Here is a 26,920-nt window from a genome sequence, read left to right on the forward strand (position 1 = left end):
TGTCGGAACGTGTGGTTAGAACTCTGACCATGGGAGATACCCATACGTGATTAGCTAGTTGGTGATTAGTGTCAAAGGTTGCTGCAATGATAATTCTATGAGGTCCACGGTCCATACATGATACCTATGACTATAATCAGCGAGACCCGCGATGATCACTGATCGCACGACCCTAGTGCAAGGGTGTCTCGTTCACAAACCGCTAAACGAATTTTGCATGTGTGAGAATAATGCAACATTGAGTGAAAATGTCACTTAAAATTGATACGGTTCAGGACCGGTCGTTGCTGTCTATCCGGATTTCCACAGAGATGCCCAGTATCGACTGGAAGACTCAACAGACAATGGACTCAATAATCGAGCAGCCCCAGCAGCAATGAAAAGATGAGGACGAGCGCCCGATCGGGTTTTTAATTGATACGCGAGATTGTCTGTCCCGATCCATGGTGAACCAGACAAGATCTCGATATAAGAGATGGAAAAGAGCTCGTTTAATTCTTCTTTCTAGCTCCAACACCGTTTAAATTTTCCAAGTGGGCTGAGCGAAAAAAAAAATGGCAGCAGGAACGTCATACCACACAGAAGCTCTTCAGGGTTTCCGGGCAGTCCACGTGAATACGCTAGTGCCTACGCTCGGCTCGCAAGGACGGTGATGCTGAGCGGCCGACAACGCAGTGGCGCCACCTTCATTTACCTCAGCCGCCACCTACACCAGACTCGCCCGAGGCCAGGTCCAAGAGACTCCTCTCTTCAAGACAAGCTATGAGGTTCCCTCATTTCTGCCCCTTAGGAATTCTGTTTATATGACATCAAACGCATGTTCTTCGGTGCGCTTTATGTACATATTAAAACAGCCATCTGCGCGTAAGACAAGGGAATGTGAAACGATCGCGCCACGCGCCGAATGAATATGATTTTACGCCACTACTCGCGCAAGCCCTACCCATAGGTTGTATACCGTTTTGCGATTACATAAAATTGTCCCCATCTCCCCAGCGCTGGAGGGCGCTCTCAGGAGACCACACATCACTCGGCAGCTGCTCGGGGCTGGGCTCAGGGCAGCCCCTCCGCCGCCAGCGCCGCTCCACCCCACCAACACCAGCCGTGAAAATTTCCATTTCTATTTGCCAATGTTTCACGGCAGCACAGCGCAAGCCGGCGGACGTTTCGAGCTTTCCGAGTCGGCCGGCCTTGTTTTCAGTCTGCCAGAAGCGGCGACACCGCGGCGGTTGGGCCACGGACGTGTAGAAAAACACCGCCGTCCCCAACAACGAAACAAAACAGGACGACAGCGCCGTCGGCCGAGAGGGGTGTAAGTACCGCACAACATGACAGGTCCTGAGTATGTACAAATGAATTGGCTTTGTGGGTACAGCTCTGTGAATTCGGCCGTGGCTCGCCGTTCGCCGCAGTCCCGTCCCCAGAACCTCCGACTGTCCCTCCCGCCCTCTCCCCCCGCTCACTGGTCGTCTGCCTCTTCCTCGTCTTCGTCCCCCTCCTCGTCATTCGCTTCCGCTTCGTCCTCATTCGCCTCATCATCGTCATCGTCTTCCAAACCTTCTGGCGGACAGGGAAGAGCGCAGAGCGATAGTTAGTCGGTATCTGACCGGCTAAAGGGGGTGGTCTCATCAAAAGGACAAGCAGCACTGACATACATGGACTGTCACGGCCCGACCTATGAAGGACCATCGGGGAACCCGGCGGATATGGTCGAAACAAAACGTCAAAGGACATTAGACAAAAGGAAAAAACATATCTGAGCCGCACGCTCAAGCGATTGGAGGTCTGATGTGATTTGAGAATGACACTCTTCGGTTTGCGCTCATATTGTAGATCAGCCCGCCCAGCGTAACTGCAACGGCGACACGTCAACAGCGACGGCGGCTGTCACCCTACGACTGAGTCATTCAACTAACAAGGCCCATGTGACTGATGCGGCGGGTAGAACAATAAAAGGTCACCACAGGCACAAACTAAATGTCTGAATGACGTCACTCGAGGCACGTCCTCCTCAGTCATATCCGGGTCAACAGGCATATGGGGAGGGCATGGTAACGGCATGAGGGTTCTCAGCGAATCCCAATTCCCAGGAGATGTTGGGAGATTGTCTGCTGTCCAATACTATAGGCAATTTTGCGGGGCACAGACGCTCATCAGCAAGTCTAATGTTAAAAAAGCAGGAAACTGAAATAAAACTACACGAAAAAGCGAAACACATTACTAGTGCGCTCGTCTGAACTAAAAAAAAAATCATCTTAGCAGACAAAATAGGTAATCACAACACACTTTTAGACCATCGCGGTTGTACAATCATTGCGTAACTACTAACTAGACAATGATCTTAACGCAATGACAGAATGTGCTGCATGTTCAGTGTTTATTTTGACCGCCTCTGCTGCTCAGCTGGGATGAGTCTAGCCCGACGTAGGTACTAAGTACATTTCTCTCCCTCCTCTCCCCCGACGTACGTACCTTCCTCGCCCTCCTCTCCGTCCACGTCATCCTCCTCCTCCATCACTACTACGCTCTCGTCGACATCACCCCTGCAACGAGAGAGCAGATGTTATAGCCGGAGAGGGGAGGACAGTGGAGCCAGAGGCCGGGGGAGGGCAGCTGTTAGAGCCGGAGAGGGGGCAGCTGTTAGAGCCGGAGAAGGGAGGGCAGTGATTACGGAGCAGACCACAAGAGTAGCCGCTCCCTTCGTGACTTGTCAGCGGCAGCCAGCAACAGCTAAACATGATACCATGGAATTATATTAGCAAGTGCAAAACAGTGAAAACGACCATCCGATTCGAAAATAAATCAGCGCCGATTAGCAACGCCTTTTTTACGCAAACAAGTGAAATGACATCCCGTAAGGTGGGCTATTTGAGACAGTGGGGCTATTTGAGACAGTATTTAAAATGGTTATAAAATAAAAGCCGTTTGAAATTTATGCCTAATTTTTGCTCAGGCGAATTACTGCTCGATTCCACACCTTCCTGAGCAAAAATATCACATAAAAATCAAACGGTTGTGCGCGAAACAAGCCCCCGCCCCTATGACCCATCCGGGCCAACCCGGGACTGGCCCCTCCTGTGAGGGGCCGGCCGGCCGGCCGGGCGTGCGGAGCGCCGACCTAGACGGGTCGACGCTTCGCTCGCCCGGTCGGTGGTTTTAGGGGGCACCGCCCGGGGTTGCTTGCCGGGCGGTGCGGGTGGGGGCTGGCGGCCCGCCTGGAGCGCCGGGGAGGTAGCCATCAGATCTCCCCGGCTGGGGAAGCATCCCCCAGCTCTCCCCAGGGCCGTGGACGGCACCGTCCCGGCCTGGCCAGGCGGGCCGCCGATGGTGACCACAACAATGTTCCATGCTTATTTTTGCCGGGGTTTATATGTGAATTATGTAAATAAAACTGTGAAAAAATCAAACGGTCTTCATTTTATAGCGATTTTAAATACTGTCTCAAATAGCCCCACTTTACGGTATGTATTTTCCTAAAGCAATAAACTGTGACATGCCAAGCAGTCCCATTGGCGATTCACTTTTCCCACCTTCCACTATAAATACCCTGCCATTCACTAACTGCCCCCTGAGTATTCCCTCTATCATTTCTCACTCTCCCTCCCTCCAGTCACCCGCTCCTCCCGCTCCCTCCTTCCACCCCGTTACTCACTCCTCCTCCTCCTCGACGCCGTTCTCCACTTCGATGTCGGGCACCAGGAAGTACTGCAGCGGGTTCGGCCACATGTCGTCCTTGATGACCTCGGCGATGTCGTCCTGCGACGGGTCCTCGTGATCCTCGAACCACAGGAAGAAGGACTTGACGTCCAGGCCGCGCTTCCGGCCCTGCTTCATCTTCTCTTGCCGACTCCGCGCGCTCTTGACCAGGTTCATGTCGGCACTCCAGCTGATCTTTGTTGACTCTGACTTGGGATCTGTGAACACGGGGAGTGGGGAGGGGTGGGGCGCGTGTTCAAATAAGAGACGGAATGCAGTTGTCAGCACGTCCTTGACAAGGCTTGTACTAGGCAATGATTTCATCTGCCTGGCTGTTCACATTGTTCACTGAGAGAAATTAGAATAACAGAACTAGTGAACTAGCAGAAGTCAGCCATACCAAAAACACTCCAATTCTCCTTTTCAAAAGCTGAACTCAGAAATTATCAATTCGATTCTAGGCTTAATACAACATTGTAAAATAAAGTACATATTTCATCATTACTTCCATTTAGTCATTGCTTAATGCCAAAAGAGCACACCTGATTGCAGCTGCATACCTGATGTTCCCAAATGGAACTCCTTTGTTAGAACATCATTTGAGAAGTAGGGGTTCTTTGAGAAGTGGAACTTGATCCTGTAGCCGGACTTGATGTCCTCGAATTCCTCCACCTCCAGCTGGGTCATGTAGTGGAGGCATTCTTCCTCCTCCTCATCCAGTAGTGCTGATACTTGTGGATGGTTGGCAAACTGAGTAACTTGCAGTCAAGGAACCAACACAGATGGGCAGTCTACACACCCTACACAATCATGCCCAAAGCTCTGTCAAAGCTCAATGTCACAGGCCACAGCTAACTGCAGCTTAGCAAATACTCAATTACATTACTACTCTGGTTACCACAATATATCACTGGTTGAGTTTTGGGCTAAATTTTAGGCTGGTTTAATTGATATATGGTGTATAAAACAGGCAGAATGTTCAGGGAAAAGATAGGAATGATAAATGACTCAGCATTCCTTGTCAGAATATCATTGGAGATAGGTATACTAAATATAAACCATGAAGTGCATGTTTTATGGCTGATTGTAAAGGAAGAAGAAAAGCTCTATATCAACATCACTAACATTTGTAGACACAATGGAAAGCTGAAAATAAGAAGCATTCAAACAGTGTACAATGCATGTGCATGTAATACAATATGCTCATAATCAATGATCCACTAAAATCTGACCCACTTGATGTGTCATGTCAGTCCAGGCACAAACCCATTAAAATAATTAATCTGAATGCTGATTGGTTCCAATGGTTCCATGCTCATAAACAGCATATTGAGTACTGCACAAAAGCATCTATACAGGGCTATTAATTATTAACCCGGCAGTTGCTGGGGTATTTCGCCACCCACCGTTTGCTGGGGGGGGGGGGGGGCGTTAAACGCCCCCAGCCGATAACTCGAGAACCAATAGGCGCAGCGAAACGCACGAGGCGGCAAACGAAAGAGCGCGACGAGACGCTTCAGATGAGTACTTTAAAGTTGAATTTTGAGGTCACAGGTCGGGTCAAGGTCAGGTCAAACACCTGAAATCGGGCTTTCAGTAGCATGGACTTCAGGACTTCGCAATGGGCGCCTCTCGCCATAAACTCTGTCAAAACGGTGCACAACCCACCCTATAAGGACTACAAGAGTGTCAGCTCCATAGAGGGGTCAGTCAAGCATAGGTCAGGGTCAAGGTCAGGTCAACCGGGTAGGCACATATCCCCGAAAATCAAAACTGATATTCGCAGCCTGTGACACATGTTTTATAGGTTATTTGGGGCGTAGAACACGATGGTGACATTAATTTTATCATATGTGTACGTGTTTGGCTCAAAAACTTCAATTTAACAAATTTATGTATCATGGTCGTGAAGTAGTCACGAAAAACTGCCAAGATTCAGTTCAAGATTTTGGAAAATGCGGAACGATAATCAATAATCGAAGATAGCCATTTGATTCATCATGGTATTGGCAGTCTAATGGCGTTTACGGCATGTCTGTATGTCTATTCTGTGATTTTATATGATTTTTTGAACATATGCCGTTTTTGGTCGAAAACTCAGAAATCATGACGTCACTAAAACCTTGATATCTCAAAAATTTTCTGACCGATTTTTTTGAAACTTTGTCACAATTAACTTCAATCGATTCCCTACAGGTACCCAAAATTTGGCGCGCCTGCGGCGCGCCGTTTTTATGCTATGGCCCGGCGAAAAAAGTGGGGGCGTTTAACGCCCCCCCCCCAGCAACTCGCGGGTTAAATGTGCATCAGAAATAATAGTCCAGGCACAGGAGCTTAAAGGGACCCTCCCACCTTAAAAAAAGTTAATGAATTGGCATGAAAGTGATGTCGCTCGGTTCAGGAAGAGCGAAAACGAATATCTACCAAATTTCATCGAAAAATATTCACCGGTTTTCAAGATATTAGACTTTTACTATTGTTTACTTTCTGGGATCTCCGCTGTTCCTAGCGACTTTATTTGAAAGTGCGGCATTTGTTGCGCGCAAAGCAGCATATACCACCTCGTGCTACCAAACATTTTAGTAAAAGATTTAAAAATCGTTAGACCTCCGCTGACGTCACAAATTCTAAGGGGGCATACCAATGCATTAGCCCCTTAGAATCCGAAAACTGCAAGTTTGAAATTCCATATCTCCGAATTAAAGCATTTTTCGATGTTGTGAGTGCCCAAACCGGTATTTTCAGGCCATGGCCACCAATTTGGCTATCTCAACTCAAAACTAATGTTAAGGTGGGAGGGTCCCTTTAAACTGACCTCTAGCAGTATAGCATTACGTTGCCACCCCTATCGGGGTTTGACTGAAAGCCATGACCAAAGGTGAAAAAATTACTCCACGATCATTTCTTGCTGCACCAGCAAACAGTGCAAAAATTTCAAACCTGGGCATTACCATTAACTCGTAAGTCATTCAAGCCAGTCTTAAGACACTATTGTCGATTTCTGATGCAGTAAAGGGCAGTTAGACCTACAATTATGGATGAAATACACAGATGAGGGTGTTGTTAATGGAAACACAGCAAAAAAATGGCAAAAATAATTGATGCATACATCCGTAACACGAGTGCTACAATTGCGGCGCAGACGCCGGTTGCATGGCCAAAAGGATACTGCAGTGACCCAGAAGTTAGGAATCTTCTTAATTATTTCGTTCCGTTTTTCGAAAAACGGCTTCCTCAACTTGTTGTACTTCTGTTCTACCTTAAGGATTTCTTCACTAGCCTTCTCGTTGAGGGCATCGATTTCATTTTGACACCCGTCGATTTCCTCCAAAGCCTTCTGCGTCTCGGCGTCGAAATCACGGCTTTCTTCTAGGTCTCCGGACTCGTCTATCTTTTTCATCTTCTTGGGTGTCGGTCCTTCAGTCGACATATTGTCGAAATGTGATAAACACCGGCTATTTCACAATATAACACCTATACTATTTCGAAGCGCGCGAAACACCACCACTCTTATACGGCCTTGACCACCACGCCGCGCGCTCTCAGAACACGACGTCCGGTCTATTGATTAATCTGATTGGCTGTTGGAGCTGCGCCACTACGCATGCGCAGTTCTGTCTAAGTAAGTTGCGTTAAGTAAATTATTGATGGCCGTTAATCATGTTAAGAGACATTGATATTTGTTTACGTTTTTCGCTTGTAATAATTGGTTTATGTATGTTACCTTGGAGTTTATTCCAAATCTGCTCAGCTTTTCAAGTATTTTACGTGAGTTTTGCCTCACTCGTGAATGCTAATATTTTCCCGTCACGAAGGAGATGAGTCGCAACCGGCACCCCGCCCGCGGCTCCGTGCCGACTGCCGTGCTTCATTCCCTTCCCAGTGCCCCGTGCCGCCTGGCGCCTTGTATCCTGTCCGGCACCCTTCCGGTACCAAGCATCCGCAGGCTAAATCCATAAGTAGGCTCTCTATTCCGTGGGTAAAGGACTAGACTAGAGAAGGAGCGCGGGATTGAATAAGGCAGGAAAGGGTCCGGTGAATGGACACGGGTAAAAGGGATTAGGAAGTGTTTTACATTGGTCACCACTCACCTTAGTCTCTTCGTCTCGCATTCTGGAACCCAGCACCCTCCCCCCCCCCCCCCCTCCATCCCGCAGTGTTGGCAGGGCAGCCCCGCCCGTGGTTCAGACTTTTGATTTCCGTCTGGCCCTTTTGGTCACCGTTCTCCGGGCCCTGTGCTTGCTACTTAAACAGCCACCCTCGTCCCATTCGGTCGCTAATATCCTCCTTTTTATCAAATCCTTCTATCCTAGGATGTATAAAGGAATAAAGATAAGGATATAGGTATGTGGATTCTGGCAGACCCACCTCCCGGGGCTAAAAGAAATATCCGTGAAGTTGGCGTCGACGTCCACGACTCTTTCAGTGATGAGATCCGATTTCGTTCAAGAGGCAGCCTTCAGAATAAATGTTCGGATGCTCATTTAACATTTTCCGCACGAGCTTTCTTTCACATGCTATTTTGAATATACAATGTATTAATAAGAGCTATATCGATTCCACCAGCAGTGCATACAACAAAGCATGCTGTCTAACAGCACTCGATCTACATGGCGTGACGGTCGTATAGCGGTCGCCATGATAACTTCACGCTCATCTATGAGGCGGCTGTGGATCCTCCTATATCTTCCACACGGGCTTCTTCAACTTCAATGCGCCAATGACAATCAACGGCGAGACCCGAACATTCCTCCGGCCGACGGCGGGCGGACGCACATGACAGGCAAGGGCTCACAGGTCACTCACTGATATGGTGCAATTGGTCACAGGGGTCGACTCAGTATCAGACAATCTCTCGATTATAATGCATCAGTCCCGGGCCGTTTGCGTGTAAGGGTAAGCATATCTTACGAGCCATTCCTATAACGACTATATTTACAGATTTCAGCTCCACATTATACCAATCACATTGACCTCTGCTGCTACACGGTAATGGCACAACCATAACGCAGAAAGTAGGCAAGTCTTCAATCTACAAACATACCCACTCATGCATCCATAACAAAAGCTTTCCGTAGTGTGAATAATCAAGTTGTGCACTGTGCAGTATAACGTCTATTTTCTATACAAGTCTCGTTTCCATTTATTTGCGTTGGCTCGCGGTTCGTCTCGTAGCAACCTATATAGACGTCAGGAACATTGCGCATTTTAATAAATGTGCGAACCTGATTTAACGATGACAGACCTCTCTGATTACAGACAGACGAATTTACGAATTACAGACGTTCTCGAATTTGTTTACCAATAGTCATACCTATCCCACTACAACCGTGATCGGTGTGCGTGCCGTGTAGTCTGATAGGGAAATGCTCGTCTCTGATCATTGTCTCGGTACTATCACACGGCTGCTTCTTGACTGCAGCTAGTTCTTGACTTGACGACACCGTTTCCCGCGCTTTGATCCTCGATATGCTACGAAAGCCACGAGGCGACACACCCGGCAGCCACTTTGCATATAGTAGTGATCACGCCGGTCCCGCAGTGCACTTACGGTGCAAATTTCGCCATGCAATGCAAATTCCAGTCGATTGCTATTACTGGGTGTGGCATTGACTGCAAGTTTATTTATGGCTCTAGGGTAGTTATGTGTTCTGTAGAGTCTTGCCCATCAGAATATTGTCGTAAAAGCTAGGTAGAACATGCTGCTTAGTTTGGCCAATGTGAATCCGGAAAAACAGAAGCGAAAACCAATGACGACCTGAAATAATTTCTGAAATAATTTCACTCGATCCTTGAGTTGCTATCCGGCTGTCAGTGACCTCTGATGAAAAATGCATGAGAAGGGCTGCGATCTGCCGATCTAACACGCCCTTGTGGCAGCTCAGTAGCATCACGACCGGTCCTGCAGATCACTGCGAGACACTGTCTCAGTGGCTCAGTGCCTCACCAGTGAAACTCCACTCTGCCTCACAACTCACAACTCTTCCTCAGTCACTAACTCGTCACTCTCAGTCATCAACACTTCATCACATCAGCTCTGGAACGTGAGTCCAAGTCAGAAGCCGTCATCATTCTCCCTCACCCTGTCCTCATCAGCGCTCAGCTCACCCTTACATATTGGAGACGATCTCATGCCGCCTCTTGAACGACATCTTATCCTCGCGAGGATCGTGCCTCTTCTTGGCCTTCAGACGCTCGCGCATCTCGGCCACCGTCAAGTTCTTCCACGACTCATCCTCGATGCTGTCAGACTTCTTAGCCGCTGGCTTCTCGGCTCCTTTAGCAGCCGCTGCTGGTTTCTCAGCAGACGCCGGCGATGGTTTCTGAGCCGATGACGGCGACGGTTTCGCGGTGGCAGCGGCGCTGCCGTTCGGTGCCGGCGGAGAGGCGGTGGTAGCGGCAGGTGGCGAGGCAGGCGGCGCGGCGGGGTCGTGCCGGGCCTTCTGGGACTCTGTGGTCCCGGAGGGTGCCGCTGGGTCCACAGCAGGGGCAGCAGCGGTGGCAGCGGGGGCAGTGGCTGCGCTGTTGAACTGGATCGGCTCGTAGTCGTGCGTCGCAGTCGCCCGCTTCGCCGGGGCCGCAGCTGGGGCGGGTTCAGCGGGAGCGGCCTGTGGCTCCGCCTGAGGAAACAAACACAAGGGCATTGGTAAACGGACGGACAATGGGCTCGTGCGGCTGGTTCGGCATTCATGTTGCATTGTTTGTGCTTGTCTGGCGATTGAGTGGGCGTTGTCCCTTTAACCGGTATAACCGATGCCTCCGCTTTCTGCTTTTGCTATTCTGTCCTCTCAGATTTATCCGGCTCCGAACTGTTTTCGCCTCCTTCAATAGTAAATAGGGATGAATGACAACGTGTCACGATGTCCTATTGCAAAACATTTGTCGATGTCCACGACCTTTTTTAGATTTGTGCCAAAATAATTCGGGCATTTAAAACTATTCGTGTTCATGATACATGGGCAAAAAACGTTGTGCTTATTCTGTGTAAAAATAACCTGTTGAGACTTTTCTCCGGTCAATGTTTTTTTAACTATCTTTACAACGGTTCAAGGCTCCTGCCCTGTCAAACATTCGGCATTAATTGTGGGCTGAATATCTCACCTTCTTTTCCTCCTGCTGAACTGGTGGTTCTGGTTTCACTTCAGGCTTATCTTCGGACTTCTCCCCCTCCGCTGGCTTCAGCTCCTCTTTCGGCTGCTCTGCTTGTTTCTCTTCCTTCTCCTCAGATGCATTCTCTTCCGTCTCCTCCACCTTGCCCGGCTCGGGACTGTCTGGTTTCGCCTCCTCCTTGGCTGGCTCCTCCTTTGCTGGCTCCTCCTTTGCTGGTTCCTCCTTGGCTGGTTCCTCCTTGGCTGGTTCCTCCTCTGCTGGTTCCTCCTTGGCTGTCTTCTCAGCCTCTTTCTGCACAGTCTCGGCGTCGGCAGTCTCGGTCTTGGCCGTCTCCGTCACAGCCGTCTCAGTCTCTGCCGTTTCGGTTTTGGCCGTCTCGACAGTCTCCGTCTCGGTCGCCTCTGTTTCCGCTGCCGGCTCCGGCGCCTCTGCTGGTGTCTCGGGCTCAGTAGACGCCTCTTTCTCCGCAGGAGCCGTCTCCGTCTCTGCAGGAGCCGTCTCCACCTCCGCTGGCTTCGTCTCCGTCTCTGCTGTCTCAGTCTCTGTCGGTTTTGTCTCCGTCTCTGCTGATGGCGCTGTAGTTTCTCCTACAGCTTCTGCTGCTTTGTCGACCTCGTCCTCCTTTGACGCTTCGGCACCGTCACCCTAGAACGATTGTGGTTGCGCATGTTAGAATATGTGCTTCATTTACGTATCTGATGGGAAGAAAAGGTGTAAACTGGGATATTTAAGCACGCACTAAACAGTAACGCTTATAACGGCTATTAGCGGTTGGGTTCCTTTTACACATTAATAAAAACAACGTCAGAAACACATTGAACAGCAACGCTTAGTTTGATTTACTGTGTTATTGAGCGCATTGTGTAAGGCTATTTTTAGGCAAAGTAAAGCTCCCTATAGCATCTGGTGTTTAAATTTTACAAAATACGGTGCAAACTCGGCGGTGAATGAATTATCTGCAATCACGGTGCAAACTCGGCGGTGAATGAATTATCTGCACCCCTGGATCTTACCGTTTCTTGTTCTGCAGGAGTCGCATCGCTATTCTCTTCTGTTGTGATAGTGATCTGAGGCACCGGGCTGGCTTCAGGAGTCGATGGTTTGGGTTCCTCCTCCACAGCCTTAGGCTCCTCCGCAGCTTTAGGCTCCTCCTCGGCTGGTTTTGGCTCCTCTTCGACAGGCTTAGAGGCATCAGCCGGCTTGGATTGTTCCTCCGCTGGCTTAGATTCATCTTCAGCCACCTCAGTTTCTTCATCTGCTTTAACTTCCTCGGTTGGCTTGGATTCTTCTGTCGGTTTAGATTCATCTACTGGCTTGGAGTCCTCCTCTGGCTTGTAGTCCTCCACAGGTTTGGAGTCCTCCACAGGTTTGGAGTCCTCTGGTTTGGAGTCCTCTGGTTTAGGTTCCTCCGCATTTTCGGTCTTCTCCTCCGCTGACTTCGCGCCGTTTTCCGCTGGTTTTGGTTCATCTGTCGAGCCATTCTGCGCTGTCTCGGTTGAATCCGTTTTCTCTTCAGCCACTGATTTATCCGCCGAGTCAGGGGAGCTATCCGAGTTATCATTTGTTTCTTCCTTGTTTTCAGCGACATTTTCGTCGGCTACTGGAGAGCCATTTTCATTTTTGGCAGCCTCGGCTGGAGTGGAGGTCTCCTCCTGCTTGGTGTCGTCCTCCTCTTTCTTGGAGTCCTCCTCTTGCTTCTTGTCGGTGCTTGGCGGAACCGGAGGTTTCACAGGGATCGGGCCCTTGTGCGCCGGCTTCGGGGGGCTGGTTTTCGCCTGCGAAAACAAGTTTCAGTGTTAGATTAAGAAAAGATCGCTTTTAGTACGTGTTTAAAATGCACCAAAAAGCTGGTTTTTACAACGTGTTCAAAAATGTAACAAAACGTATTTCTTACGTGTAAAAGCGGTATAAAATAAGTACTCTTGATTGACGAAGTACACGACTTCAGAGCCCAAAATAACGGATAGAAGTGAACATATGGCGATTCACAGTATTTCATGTTAAAGGGACCCTCCCACCTTCAAAAAAGTTAATGAATTGGCATGAAAGTGATGTCCCTTGGTTCAGAAAGAGCGAAAACGAATATCTACCAAATTTCACCGAAAAATATTCACTGGTTTTCAAGATATTAGGCTTTTACTTTTGTTTACTTTTTGGGATCTCCCCTGTTACTAGCGACTTTATTTGGAAGCAATAATTTGGCAGCCTTAAAGTGCGGCAGACGTTGCGCGCAAAGCAGCGTATACCACCACGTGTTAACGATGGTTTTAGTCTAAGATTTAAAAATCGTTAGATCTCCGCTGACGTCACAAATTCTAAGGGGGCATTCCAATGCATTAGCCCCTTAGAATCCGAAAACTGCAAGTTTGAAATTCCATATCTTCGAATTAAAGCATTTTTCGATGTTGTGAATGCCCAAACCGGTATTTGCAGGCCATGGCCACCAATTTGGCTATCTCAACTCAAAACTAATGTTAAGGTGGGAGTGTCCCTTTAATCGAATAACGGTAATGCGCACTGGTCGAAATCTATCACAAACGGAACCCAAACAAAGTATAGAAACGACACATGGGGACACCAGAAGGCTATCTTTGCCACCGATCTGTCGCTCCTGGTGGGCCTCTGAATGCAGGGCTCGGACCAAAAGGCTTCCAAGGACAACATCAATGATACAATGCGCCGATACGGCTCAGACCAGTGGTCGGTATTGTGTCGGGCACATGGTAACATTATGACACCGACCCAAATGCTGCAACACCGTCCCTCATCGTACCGGCCCCTGCACGAGCCAGGGTACTCGACGTGGTCAGAACCTATCAGTCTGACGATCGGTAGTGTCAGAGTCGAGGACGGAATAACCACAGAAGTGTGGCTGAGTGACACGTGCTGCGCATTTTGCACATGGAAGACTCCAGACGCCCAGTTGGGAGAGTTGGCACGTATGGTCGAATTCGCTCCGTTCGCCTCTATATACCCTGGTTCGCCTCGCGTGGCGCCCGGGACGGACGGAATGCGCCGGGATACGTTTGTGTGTCGCATTGCAGTTTCCCTAACCAGAGGGAGAAGCGAGTGCGGCGATTCTCTGCTTTGTGCGATGAGGGGAGGCGGTTGGATCAGTTGAATGAGCTTACGAACGGCTTTGACTGTTCTCCTAACTAGCTAAACTATACGATGAGCTTAAGTCCTATAGCCAGCAGTTTTTAGGACCCAACCAAACCCGTTAGCGGCTACAAACCGACGAGTACTGAAGAGCACCGTTCACATTTTCCTGACCTTCGCCGAGGCCGTGCCGACTGGACCGGTCGGATCGGGGAAAATGACGCCAGCCGGCCAATTTATGAAGCGGGAATGTCGGATGGGCCCTGACGTCACCGCAAGACTCTTCGCCAGGTAAAATGATTATCGTATCTAACGACATTCAGCCTGGATGTCTAGTAGATTAGAAGGCCGGTAGTGCGATGATAATTTGCGTGGCAATATTACTAATTAGCCTGCCTACCTACTGTTGATAAATTTCAGAGTAATACAATGCATAGCATGCCAAATGTCAAATTTCTGAACGTTATTCGCCTGAGAAATAACGATAATATCGAAAAAAGAAACAAAGAAAAAAGAAAAAGAAGCAAACTAAGCCTTAATTTAGGAAGTTAATTATTACTCTTATAGTATAACTAGGTAGTAGGTAGGTATCTGGAATGTCTAAAAAAAACTAGTCATAAACTTCAAGCATGCATAGGTTACGCTCGAACATAATATTCTCAAATATCACCTTAATTTGATAAAACGTCAAGCAACTCCGAACCGCCATTGCAGCTTCTTTTGTCTTCAATGTCTACTTATATACCTAGATCTCTTTATAGTATTTATTCTGTGTAACTGTAGCTGATGTGCTTCATGTTCCTCCTAATTCAACATATGTGCCTACTGCCTAACATGCCCGTTGCTGATTTCGCTGTTAATCGCACACTTTTAGGTACTTTTAAATATTGTTCATTTTGACGAACGTCTGCGAAGAAAAAGGAACTGAAATTCCTATCTCGGACGATAAAGTGGCACGTAATGAATGACTGCGGAACACCCACAAGCTGAGTACAGTGATATTTCCAAATACAAGCAGCCGAATAATTCGTCCCACTGAAGCTCCCGGAGCGCGTGTCACGCAGTGAGGGTCTGACGAACGGCGGTGGTGGCAAAAACAGGAAGCCGCCGTATCAGTGCATGTGATTATATTCGGCGGCCTGGAAGCTATTTCTGTTGCTAAGTGGTGCGCTCAGTGAATATTAGCTACTGAATCTTCCCGACCTGTAGGTTCGATAAATTATATGGGTTGGGTAGGTGGGTACTTCTTCTTGCATGCTGCTTCCAAATGTGGGCTCTAAAGGCTTCGCTAATGCACAATAAAAGGTATGCACTATGCATGTGCACTTGTATGTACAGCGCCAATGTAAGAACTTCGGCCCATGGGTGTTTTTTTAGGCTTGGTACACACAGAAAAATATTGACACCGTTAGCGGTGTAATTGCACAGTACATATCTGAGCACTTGAGGAAAGTTAATTTAGTCCCTTCCCCGCTTAAATTACTCGCGCTTCTAAATGAACACCAGGAAGAAGGTAATAGAACACTGTTAGGAGGGTTGGGTGTTTTACTACATGTAGCAAAACACCCAACCCTCCTAACAGTGTTCTATTACCTTCTTCCTGGTGTTCATTTAGAAGCGCGAGTAATTTAAGCGGGGAAGGGACTAAATTAACTTTCCTCAAGTGCTCAGATATGTACTGTGCAATTACACCGCTAACGGTGTTAATATTTTTCTGTGTGTAGGGCCTGAGCCCTACCAATAATTTCGGAACGTTAACACTAGCCCTATGGCGTTGCATGGTAAGAATGGCATTGGTATCCTTAAATAAGCCATTAGAGCCCTACCAATAATTTCCGGAAAGTGACGCCCGTGAACTTCGCTCCTTGTAGTTGTCATCAAAACGGGCACGGCTATTCAGTTTTCTTAGCTTTATATTGTTGCCATAGGTAATAGTTGGGCACTCATTAAAGTCACGATTTATGGTAATTAGTTACTAGATTGAAAGAAACTTAGTCAACCAGGGTAATCCAACGTCCATTCCATTCAAGCATGCAGCTCTTTTGTGCTTTGTGACACCGAGTTAATGGACCATTTCAAGACACCAAACACGTCAAATACCGTTAATTACCGCGGGATCAGAGGACCGGTTCGTTTTCGGCACACCCGTGCCGTCTGCGGTTTCCCACGGAATCGCTCGTGGTTTCAAGGTGATCCAGTGGTCTGACCCCGTGCGCGCCTCACGCTCCCGTTCTGATGACACTTGGCACCGCCCAAATGGAGACAGGTGACCGGCATTTACGGCCGGCTTCTCCGGAGTGGCCGGTAGACGGAGTCGGAACGCGACGGGTCATGGTCAGCCTTTCCCTTCGTGGATTCCAAGTCCAACAGACAAACTAACCACACATGGCTTGCATTCTGGGATGTTTGACCTATCCGTGCTTCTATCCTCAGGATACTGAAATCCTTCTCCTCCACGCCGCAACCCCCTTCCGGGCTGGACAGGCAACTTTATCTCATGCGGGCTGCTCCCTTGGAGCGGCACCGCTGCTCCCGAGGGAGCTGCACCCCGTAGCCGGGTGCAGAGAGTGCTTGGGGGGCTGGTCGGCCTGTCCTATGGACGGGCTCAGCCCCGGCGACTCTCTAGGGTGCCTGCCCAGACCAATGTCTCCCCCTAATTCCTATCATCCTTCCGGCTCTGCAATGGTCTTGTCGACCGAAAGGGCCTAACCCAACAAAACAAAACAAACTGGGATGTTTAGGTACAGATCATATCCATCCCGCTTCCATTCTTTGGAAACCGATGGAGTGCTTCTGCTTAGACCTGCTTCTAAGCTGCATTTTACAGATCTTATGTCTCTACACCGGACTGCCGGCACAAGGCAGGGATTAGCCTGACCAGACCTCCCATGGATAATATTTGAACCATGGTGTTCCCCGCTGTGGCTAACACGCTGCAGCTCGGCTCTGCTGAGCTCAGCAGCCCGGCGGGTCGAGGCTGGGCTAAATGCGGTACTGCGTTCGGCCTTTCAGAGCGAACCACAGTGACCTCAGACTCTTGGAGCTGTCCGATTGTGGGGGGGGGAGGGAGGGGAGGGAGATACCACCGGCAGAGTGGACGTAACGAGACTGGAGGGGATGGGATGGCGGGTCACGTCCGGTCCAAGGTCGCTCAGGTAGTCCCACAGTTACAACACAAGCCGACCGAGTTTCCGACGCGAACCAGACTCGAGGCGAGCGAAGGTGACTGATGGACACTGGGCATTGTTACAGCCCGTAGAAACAAATAAGAAATGCCTTTCAAACCGATACAAGCAATTTGGCTACATGCAAAGCATTTGTAGTCACCTATTAACTACAAAATGTTCAAAGCCCGAAAACCTTAAATCCCCTTGATATAGTCGATATAGAATTACCAGGGAATAGCGTTAATTATCAGCATTTCCCCGTCTGCAATTAACTCTACCTCATTCCGCTAACCTTCCCTCCTCTCCCCTCCATCTACGTAATACATATGTATATCTCCTCTCCCTTTCTATTTCTCCTCTCCTGTCCCCGTTCACCTTGTGCCAGTATCGGCGGAGCGGCCCGGCTGTGACCCCACCAGGCACCTGCCGCCTGCGCCCGGCCATCCTGTCCCTACCCTGTGCCCTGTCGGTCCGGCCCGGCCCGGCCTGAGCAGCCCGTCCCGGCCCGGTCCCGTCCAGGGAGCGCGCCGACCACCCCTCGGATGTGAGCTGATAGGCAAATGTCGCCGAGCTGGGGACGCATGCGGTGTAGCGGTGATCGTGTCGGCGCCAACCGACCGCACACAGCCGCTATTTGAGTTCGGAAGTGGCCAAAATGCGATAACTCGTTAACCAGTTGACATTTTGCCAAGCAATTTTTATTGTATGTGAAGTCAACCGTAAGGTCACATATGGGAACGTATGAGCATCCATACTCATACATCCTTGCCGTAAAAAAATATTTTTGCTTGTAATCCGCGGATGACGGGTATATCCCATAACGTGGGTGACTCGGGAGGGGATTCTGCATAGCTTCCCTGCTGTCTTCGAAACTACTCGTTCAATACTAAAAGTTCAAACGGCTTCTGATAGGAATAGCTGACAAACGAAACCTAACTTTGTCACAAAAGGTCATGGAAAGGTCATGGGTCACACAAGGTCATGGAAAAGGTCATGGAAGGAAATGTAAACATTTTTAAGGTCATGCGACACATCTTTAATGGTCCATTTCGGCAAAAGCATCTAAAAATGATGTCATCTGGGTCGTCCGATTCGAAACTATTTCCATTCGACAAATGAAGGTCAGGTCACGGCGAGGTCAGAAAGGCCAAATTTTGAAGTTGAGCATTCTCAACAAACAAGATGTGCATCGGATGCAATTTGAGCTCTGGAACACGATGATGCTATTCGTTTTGGTTTTTGATGTCAAGAACGTACTGAAATTGCCTTTGCAATATCGAAAATTGTGATTAACCGACTACGGTAAAATGCAAAAGCCGATAACATTGCCATTTCTGAAGATATCTGGCTGAAACTTTCCCAAAGCAATGCAAATGTTACATACAAAAGCCAATAAGGTTCATTCTGGTCGATGGCAGCTCCCCAAAACTCTTAATGTTATCAACCATATCGGACATTCTTACGATGTTCTGTTGGCTGGATGTCTTTTTGCTTTATTGAATTTGATCAGACTACATTCAGTTACGACGACGTACATTTATTGGTCACCAGAAAGTATGCCCACAAGTCAATGGACAATCGACAACCAACAAATGCAATCGACACTAGCGTCGAGCACCCCTCAGCACAAGCAACTGCCGGGAGCGATTAGACGGACCGCGCTCCTCTCTCGCAGCTGATTGGTCAGCTGCCGAACCGCACGGACGTCAGGTGCACGGCCGCCGCCCGGCCGACCTGACCGGGGTCGGCCGGGCGGCGACCTAGCGTCACTAAAACTGCAATAACTTTTGCCGGCAGTGTGATGCCGACCTAATTTTTTCAGCAAATGAATAACAATTGTGCGGTATATGTTATGGACGTTGTCTCGATGTGAAGCACGCTGTGCGTTTTTTGGTAGGCCTATGTAAATATTGAAATCCTCAAGCCCTTCTGCTTTGTGCAAGTGTGCAACAATTAGCTTACAATAACTGAGTGGGAAGTTTTTTAGATGCACTTTTGTTACCAATGGATTCCGCACATTTTCCCCTTTCAGCTGATATCTTACTTACGCATGTTCAAGCAAAGAATATGACAGGAGACTCGTCAACATTTACATGAAAATCGCAGCACAAGTTCGGCCTCACGGAGCAAAACAAAACGGTGTACTTTGGGAGCCCACCAATATGTGCCAGAATGAGTAATATTTTTTCTGGATGATATTTTATAAAGTCTGATCAATTTACGAACAGAAAATGTGAGAAAATCACACTTTAAAATTTGTCGAAAATTAGGGTATTGGCCACTTCTGAACCCAGATAGCGGCTGTGTGGACCGGCGCGGAGAGAACATGAATACAGGCCGGCGAGGGTCGGCCGGCCGCCGCTGGACGCCGGTGCAGTCTGACCCGTCACCGTTGGGCCAGCTGAGAGAGCTGGGGACCCGGCCGGGGCCGCGGCGACTCGACAGAGGCCGAGACCGTGACTGGATATTACCGCTCAGCCAGCTCCCCAGCCTCATCTGCAGCGAACGGTGCGAGAAAAGCCGTCGCCGTCATCGGGCTTTGTCGTATTTTCAAATGTTTGCTTCCTGGCTGAAACTGTTTGGAGATGTATTAACGAGTGAGCTGACCTTCGTTCCTCCTCTTTCACCCTCTCTCCTCGCTCACTCTCACTCTCTACGGACACAGGAATGCAGCGCATAGCGAAGGATACCTGGCTTGATGACGTTTTATTACGTGGCTGCGAACTCGGGATAATTGAAGCGGCCTTCGTGTCAAGGCCGACTAGTGCCAATTGGAGACATTCATTTGGCTTGGCACTTGACATTCGCAGGCTTCTCTGTCCGCATTCAGAAATCATTCATGGTTTGTTTATTAAATAAATCAATCACTTAGAAACGAAAGGAAATAAAATATTTTCGTCAAAATAGAAGAAGTCTTGTATGAACACTGAGCACCAAATGCAATATAGGTAAAGGAGACATTTACTGAATAAATCGTTGAACGTTTACGATGGCTGTGTCGGCATTTTTATACTTTGTTTATGTCACGCAGGCCGTTCCTCGAATCGGTAAATTGCCGATTAGTCACTGTTTTCTGGAAGGTGTATTTTTTGACTCAAGAACTTTACGCTCCTAATCTTCTATAGATACCTAAATGATTAACGCCGAATTCGACAAACGCTGTCTACTGAAGCTTGACCTTGGATCTCTTGACGGTAGCGATCTATCCTCTTCAACTTTCAAAAAGAGAAATTAACGCGATATCTCTTCAGCACATCCTACCAAGGCCCGGCCAATGGCAGATGACCTCATACGACTGCCGGAGGGTGAGGGGGGAGGGGGGTATAAACCCCGAGGAATGTGTGACGCCACTCTGGCTACCGCCGGGGACACTGGATGGGCTAAGAACCGATCAGATCTGCCGGTAAGACCTGTGACAGACCGGATCATCAGACCGGATCAACGGGTGGCATATACCACTGATGTCTGGTTTTGTAGTAGCCAAACCGGCCCCTGAGTATACGAGCCACAGTCGTGTAATCCTGAGCTGAACGGCAGGTGATATACAGGTAGACGTGAGCACTGAGCGGCTCCTCCCATTTGCCGTTATAAACGTACAGTAATCACTATACCAAGTCTCGCAGACAGTGAGCTTACATCTGTACCGCAAGATAGCCCAACAATCAAATCATAGACAAATGAGTTGGCCTAAAGCGCGTCTGGGGCCCTGGGCCTCGGCCAAGTGGTGATGCGCCAGTGGGCCATGGTGCGGACTAGCCGTGTTTTTCAGCGCGCTCTCTAGAGTCGTACCAGTAGCTCGGTCTTGAAATTGAAACCAGCACGTGCCGGATTTCGGGCTCGGCGGTTCCGGCGCAGAGGTCGGATCGACAGCAGTGAAGGTAGCAGACCTGTAGCTTACAGAACGGGGGCGGAAACTGCGCCGTTTACACACGGAGGCGGCGTTCTGCACCCTTTGAATGACAAGGCTGCGACTGTGGACCCGCGTGAGCCATTGTCTTCCGCTCAGTTGCATGCTTTGTGCAAACATAGCTATTATTATCGGCTAGCTGCAGCTGTAAGGTCGCCGAAAGACGCATGCAGTATTCAGTCTTCGGAGTTTGGAGAGCAGACATTTATTCTAAAAATTACTGCACGCCGGACGTATAAGTCGTAACAGTTTCTCGCCTTTACCTATTTGTAATATACATATTACATAGCTGTTTTATATCACAAATTAATATGACTTGGCCATTTTCTTGTGTTCCTTATTGAATTCTGCATAGACGTCTTCTCCTGTCGTTTACCTACTTGTCACCCATTTCCTGGAGAAGTTCACCCGTTGTCCGGAGGCGTCTATCGCCGGGCACGTGGTTGGTAATCGGCCGGGGCAGGCCGAGGCACGCGCCCGCTCGCGCTCATGGTTAATGGAGCGACAAGCCGACCGGGCCGGACTGGCGTCTGCACGATCCGTGCCAAACTCAAGGAGAACAATAGGAGGGAGTTCCGGCCTGGCGAGACCTCACTGCAAAGGGCGACGAAAAACGCGGCCGAGGGACGAGAAACGGACAAGGAGCGAATAGCAAACTTATTCGGATGGTCGAACTCCACTAGGGAAAATGAATTGATAGCATTAGGAATTGGGAATTAGATTATATTCTCATTGGTTGAGTCGTGAAAACTAAGAAAGAAACAGTGTTGCAAATTAAAGAACAGCGTATTTGTTAACGTTCCGTCCCAGCGCCTGCTTTTTAAGAAAGTTACGATAAAGCGATGTTGAAGGGTGCACCCTCCATATCATGATACAAACTTCGAACGGCACTACACTGTAAACCAAATCTACAAGTTGGCTCCTTGTTACAAGTTTGGTTCCAATTCGCATAGGCGTCACCTTGTCGATACCTTGTCGATTCACCAACCCCAGGCTTCTTGGCCAACAAACTAACAGTTTGTCTACAAGTTTGGTTCCAATTCGCATAGGCGTCACCTTGTCGATACCTTGTCGATTCACCAACCCCAGACTTGTTGGCCAACAAACTAACAGTTTGTCTACAAGTTTGGTTCCAATTCGCATAGGCGTCACCTTGTTGAGTACTAGTCTGGGCCTTGTGGAGCTACCAACTTCTGGATAGGCATATTCGTTTCCTTGTCGGTTCACCAACCCTTGGTTTGTTGATGAACTAGCCTTTGACTGGGCATTGCTAGCTTACAAATTGTCAACAAGTAAGTGTACTAACGCTCTGTTCGAACTTGTCAACAATCGCTTTGTTTGCGTTGATAACCTTAAGAACTTACGATTCGCGTTCGTTTTCAATTGCCACGATACTGATTCGGGAAATATTTTCTATACGGACAGGTTATTTTTTGGCTGGAAGTGGTGCACAAAACCATGACTAGCATCAGTTATTGCTCAAAGGCTTGCGCTGACAAGAAACGAAATACTGATGGGTTATATAATCAATGAATGCATACCACACATCCATTCGGAAGTTTCTGGAATCATTAGTATTTATTACGGTCACGTAATTAATACTATTGACTGGAGACAATTCCGAGTGCATATTTTCGAATGGATGTGGTAAATGCATGAGGTAGGTATACCCAGTAGGTATACCTATCATGCATCGTCAGCATATAAGTCTTTGAAGCAAGAACTGCTGCGTATGTGGAAGAACATGGTTCTGTGCACCGCATCAAGCCAGAAGTATAACATGCCCGTATGACGAATATTTCCTGAACATTGACCATAACAATCATGGCAGTTGCACCATCACGCAGATAATTCGAATAAATCATGATCGCCAACCAGATTAGCTTTTACAGCCCGTATATGTCCATCAGTTAAGTTAAAAATACAAAGAGTTGAATTAAAGGCAAATAAATGTATTTATATATAAAAACACCGACCGCAAAACATCTGCTCACATGTGCATGCACATGCAGACCTGCAGGTCTGGCCCACTTACATTGCGCGCGCAGGGGAAGGGAGGCGTCTCGAACGCGGGTATAGGCACGCTTAGTGCGTCCCGCAGGCCAGAGGGGGCCTCACTCACAGCACGAACACCACAGTTCACAGATTTCACTTTTTACTGCACAAATGCTGGAACAGCCCTCGTCGCTGCTCCAGGCTGCACGGCGGCCGCGCGACAACTGCTGGTTCGAAAACGCCGCGCCGGGGCCCGCTAACGGCGCGCGGCGACCGCTGATTGGTCCGCCAAGTCTGACGTCATAGGCGCAGCTGACCATGTGTATGCTGACCAGCTGACCAGTGCAAGTTAGGCGCCGGTTAAATAACCATGCGGCAACAAGTTTCCAAAACTGGTTAAGAAACAAACGTTGAAACAAATGTAGAGTTGGTCTGGATACTGAGAAGTTGGTGTGCATAGTAGCTATTGACTCGTAGTTGTCACCTGACAAGCAATGCACCAGACAACGGCTTGTTTAAAAAGTATCAATTGGTAAACATACCAAGAGATGATTGGTTATATTACACAAGACTTGTCAATTTGGTTTACAGTGTATATGCCAGTATTAGAAGTTGTAGCTTGACGTAGTGCTCAGCGACCCGAGCGCAGCGAGCGAAACATATCTTGCGCCGGGCCGGGGGGTGTTTGAACACCCCCCCCCCTGCGGTTTTTCGCAGATATCTTAAAAACGGCGGCGCTCCGCGCCGTCGTTTTTGGCACACCTGTTCGGGTCTCTTTTCTGCACGTGTTGTGCAAATTTCAGACCCAGGTCGCCTTAGGTCAGCTCATCAGGTCACGCCAAGTGACCTCACCTCAGACAAAATAAGAATGCTCGTCACAGCTACACCGATTGATCGATTGCCTTGAAACTTTCATCGATTGATTAGAGAAACATTATCTATAAAACTTTAATCTCGGAATTTTGATATCGGTGACCTAAGGTCAGGTCAACTTTGCGGCCTCTCCATTATAAGTCAGTCAATGGGAGAAAATTGAAAAGCGTCTGTTTTGCACAAACGCTATTCTAGACGCTCCAAACATCGACATGTAGGTAAAATTGACACACTGAATCGGAAAATGGCAACTGTGACCCCTGGTTATGTCCCCGAGGTCATCTCAGGTCACACGAACAAAATCTAACAGTTTTTCGCTAATAACTTCTGATAGAGGCGTGCTAGAGCGCTGAAAACGCCTTAAATGTGTTTGGCTCGACGTTGCGGATCGACTGATATGCAGCATGACCTTTTCCAGTCAGGTCATGACCTTGACCTGAGGTCAAATTTTCAAGTTGATCTTTCAAGATCAAATTACAGTTCATTCGACGCGTCTCGACGAGAGGAACACGATGCTTGCAAAACTAATGTCATGGCTCTGTTGAGTCAAAAGTTATTGCCGAAAAAACGCTTCTCGTAAAAACGGCTATTTTTGGAGTTTTTGCCCTCTGGAGGCTAAACCGTTGATCTGAGATCAAATCTGATAGCATTAATCAGAAAGGTCTGTAAAAGAGCTATCGAATGCGCTTTTTCTCGGCGCTGTAGCTCTATTGGTTCCCGAGATAGCCATTGGCAGTTTCCAAAATGTTGAAGTAGTCAACATTTTACCTTTGGTGACCTCTGCTGACCCGACCTTTGACCTGACCAAAAAAAAAGACCGAAGTGGTTTCGTCTTTATTTTGGACATTCTTAATCTTTCGATTGCCGCTTACTGCGTGTCGCTACGTGGCCCAGGAGCCGAGTTAGAAGGGGGGGGGTGTTCAGACACCCCTCCCCCGGCCCGGCGCGGAATCTCAGAGCACCGGCCCGGCGCGGGATATATCATATAAAAGACCCTCAATCTGATATTGCTCCAGGCTGCCTCTTCTATGACTAAAGAAAATTAATTTGGATTGGATAAGAGCTCGGTCAGCATCGAGAAGCTGCTTGACGATTGAGCTTGGTCGTTCCCTCGCACTCGGCTGCAAGCCTCGCCTATTTCCTGGCTGCTGGATCCACCCTTCGACCGAAAGAACATGCTCTGGTATTTGAGCCTAGCCCTGACCGGATGCTAGCGCTGTCAACTTGCCCCGCTTCCCAATGTCATTCAAGATCGTGGGTGTGACTACCGTCGACCGATTTAGCGATCATGACTCGTGACTGAGTCGTGATGTAACCGTGAGCACGCCTAGACATCTGAGTCACGAGGTAGAAGCATGCCACGACACTTGCCTCTGGACGCCGACAGTCACGAAGCCACCCAGAGTGTGGGTGGGGAATGCGTTTAACCCTTTATTGCCCTCTTGGCGTCTGAGAGGTCACGCTGAGTCATTCCAGCGATCGGCCTGACCCGCAAGATGCCGGGGGTGAAGGCTAAGGTCACCGGTCAAAACCGTCACGGTCGGGGTATCGGTGAAGCGGTACCGGCTTAGACAGGTTTTTGCTATCGTGATCCTGCACTAGCGTGATGGTGAGGAAACGGTCGGTAAGCCCCCTTGGCGAGGGGTAGCTCCTTCTGGTTACTGGTAACGGTGTGTTCAGCCAGTAAACGACGCCGTATTTTCTTACTGCAAGAATGTTGCAGGCATGTTACAGGGCATACAGCGCCTCCCTATATGTCGGTATCGATTAAAATCTGTATGAGGAAAGTTTGAGGTGTTTCACTTTTCACTATTTCATAAGGACAATGGAGTGGAGCTTCCCTGGCCTACATCTTTATGCCGATGTGAGGTCGTCACATTGACATGGTGTAGCCTTGGCACTGCAGTACCTTTCCACTTTCAAAGCCGCACGTGTCTCGGCAGGGAGGCGACAGGAATCGGTCGTTGGCTGAGGATTTGCAATGATGTATTGCCCGATTTGTCCAGCGACGACGCGTATCATTCGCTAACGCTTCGCTCGCATGAAGCAGGGACAATATATACCGCCATGCTGCATCGCAAAGTAACGCTATTCGTGTTGCTAGATATCAGTCCATTCGTTCTCACGCATTTACCAATGCCAAGCCGGCCTCCCTCGCATATTTAAAGCATTAATTAGTGCTACGCCGAAAATACACGTATTTCACCAGCTTGCCAGTCCGGCTGGAGACAACCAGTACGGTTGCAGCAGGGAAAGCGGTCGTTGGCTCGGTGGCAGACCGATCCTGCCAATTCAATCAGATATGAAGAGCTCGTGCGCGTCGCACCGGTGCGATTGCAGTGAATGCAAGGTCTTTCAGCATACCCAAACGTGTAACAGTCGTATCTGATGAGACACCCCGATCGTTATGACTCCCCTCAAAAGCCGCTACCGTTCCGACTCTCAGCCCCAGCTCACCTGTTTGCCGGGCTCACGGCCCTCGGCCGAGCTCTCCACCACGCCCTCCATGCCGGCGCTGACGGTCACCCCTTTGCCGGTGAAGTACTCCCACCCGATCTCGTCCACCACCAGCAGACTGACTCTCTCCGGGTTCTTCTTGATGGCGGCCACCACGGCCGTGTGGCCCCAGCCGGAGATGGGCGCTCCGTTCACCTCCACGATCCGGTCTCGGTCGCGCAGGCCGCACGCCTCCGCTGGAGAACCGGCGTCCACCTTGCCGATGTGTTGACCGGGCCGGGCCTTCTCCGTGTGCAGGCTGAACCCATACCCGTCGAACGTGGGCCACTTGACCAGGTGGCAGAGCCGCGGCGGCGACGGTGCGGAGCTCGCCTCGGACATGCTGGACGCTCGAGGAGGTACCGGAGCGGCGCTGGAAGGACTGCCGGCCGGCCGGCGGCGGCGACCGCGCCGACCGCCCCCGAGCGCTGCCGATCGTGGCGCCGCGCGGCGGCAGGAGTGGGAAGCTGAGGCCGCTGGAGACGGTACGGCCCGGGCCCGGCTGGTTTGGACGGGGGTCGGCCGTGAAATAGCCAGAGGTGCCGTAAACGGGTTCCGTGGTGGCCATAACGTCTAA

The 26,920-nt window shown here is 49.2% G+C and overlaps 2 protein-coding genes across 3 annotated transcripts; both read right to left on the reverse strand.

The window, feature by feature from the left end:
* Positions 1-1,105: 1,105 nt before the first annotated feature.
* Positions 1,106-7,259, reverse strand: LOC122387913 (protein SET-like). 2 transcript variants are annotated; one of them, XM_043378566.1, is made up of 5 exons: positions 6,866-7,259; positions 4,257-4,446; positions 3,653-3,914; positions 2,473-2,543; positions 1,106-1,557 (listed from the first exon to the last, which is right to left on the reverse strand). In XM_043378566.1, the coding sequence occupies exons 1-5, from the start codon at positions 7,124-7,126 to the stop codon at positions 1,460-1,462; spliced, it is 882 nt and encodes a 293-aa protein (XP_043234501.1). In that variant the 5' UTR covers positions 7,127-7,259; the 3' UTR covers positions 1,106-1,459. The 2 variants fall into 2 exon arrangements, with proteins under 2 accessions (XP_043234501.1, XP_043234499.1); XM_043378564.1 differs by having other exon boundaries at positions 1,106-1,560.
* Positions 7,260-8,216: 957 nt separating this feature from the next.
* LOC122387934 (cell surface glycoprotein 1-like) lies at positions 8,217-26,868 on the reverse strand. The gene is made up of 4 exons (XM_043378628.1): positions 26,305-26,868; positions 11,820-12,581; positions 10,798-11,451; positions 8,217-10,316 (listed from the first exon to the last, which is right to left on the reverse strand). The coding sequence occupies exons 1-4, from the start codon at positions 26,683-26,685 to the stop codon at positions 9,807-9,809; spliced, it is 2,307 nt and encodes a 768-aa protein (XP_043234563.1). The 5' UTR covers positions 26,686-26,868; the 3' UTR covers positions 8,217-9,806.
* Between the last annotated feature and the right edge of the window lie 52 nt (positions 26,869-26,920).

The sequence above is a fragment of the Amphibalanus amphitrite genome, unplaced genomic scaffold (assembly GCF_019059575.1).
Source record: "Amphibalanus amphitrite isolate SeventyFive unplaced genomic scaffold, NRLGWU_Aamphi_draft 000303F_arrow, whole genome shotgun sequence".
NCBI classification, from domain to species: domain Eukaryota; kingdom Metazoa; phylum Arthropoda; class Thecostraca; order Balanomorpha; family Balanidae; genus Amphibalanus; species Amphibalanus amphitrite.

Bases quoted from the DNA above. Each gene is read 5' to 3' on its own strand.
- LOC122387913 (XM_043378564.1), bottom strand. From the start codon at position 7,126: ATGTCGACTGAAGGACCGACACCCAAGAAGATGAAAAAGATAGACGAG. The intron at 3,915-4,256 runs GTATGCAGCTGC...CCGTGTTCACAG, and splicing joins GTTCCATTTGGGAACATCAG to ATCCCAAGTCAGAGTCAACA. The intron at 2,544-3,652 runs GTGAGTAACGGG...CTCTCGTTGCAG, and splicing joins GGCGTCGAGGAGGAGGAGGA to GGGTGATGTCGACGAGAGCG.
- LOC122387934 (XM_043378628.1), bottom strand. From the start codon at position 26,685: ATGTCCGAGGCGAGCTCCGCACCGTCGCCGCCGCGGCTCTGCCACCTG. The intron at 11,452-11,819 runs GTAAGATCCAGG...CAATCGTTCTAG, and splicing joins CTCCTGCAGAACAAGAAACG to GGTGACGGTGCCGAAGCGTC. The intron at 10,317-10,797 runs GTGAGATATTCA...TTGTTTCCTCAG, and splicing joins TTCAGCAGGAGGAAAAGAAG to GCGGAGCCACAGGCCGCTCC.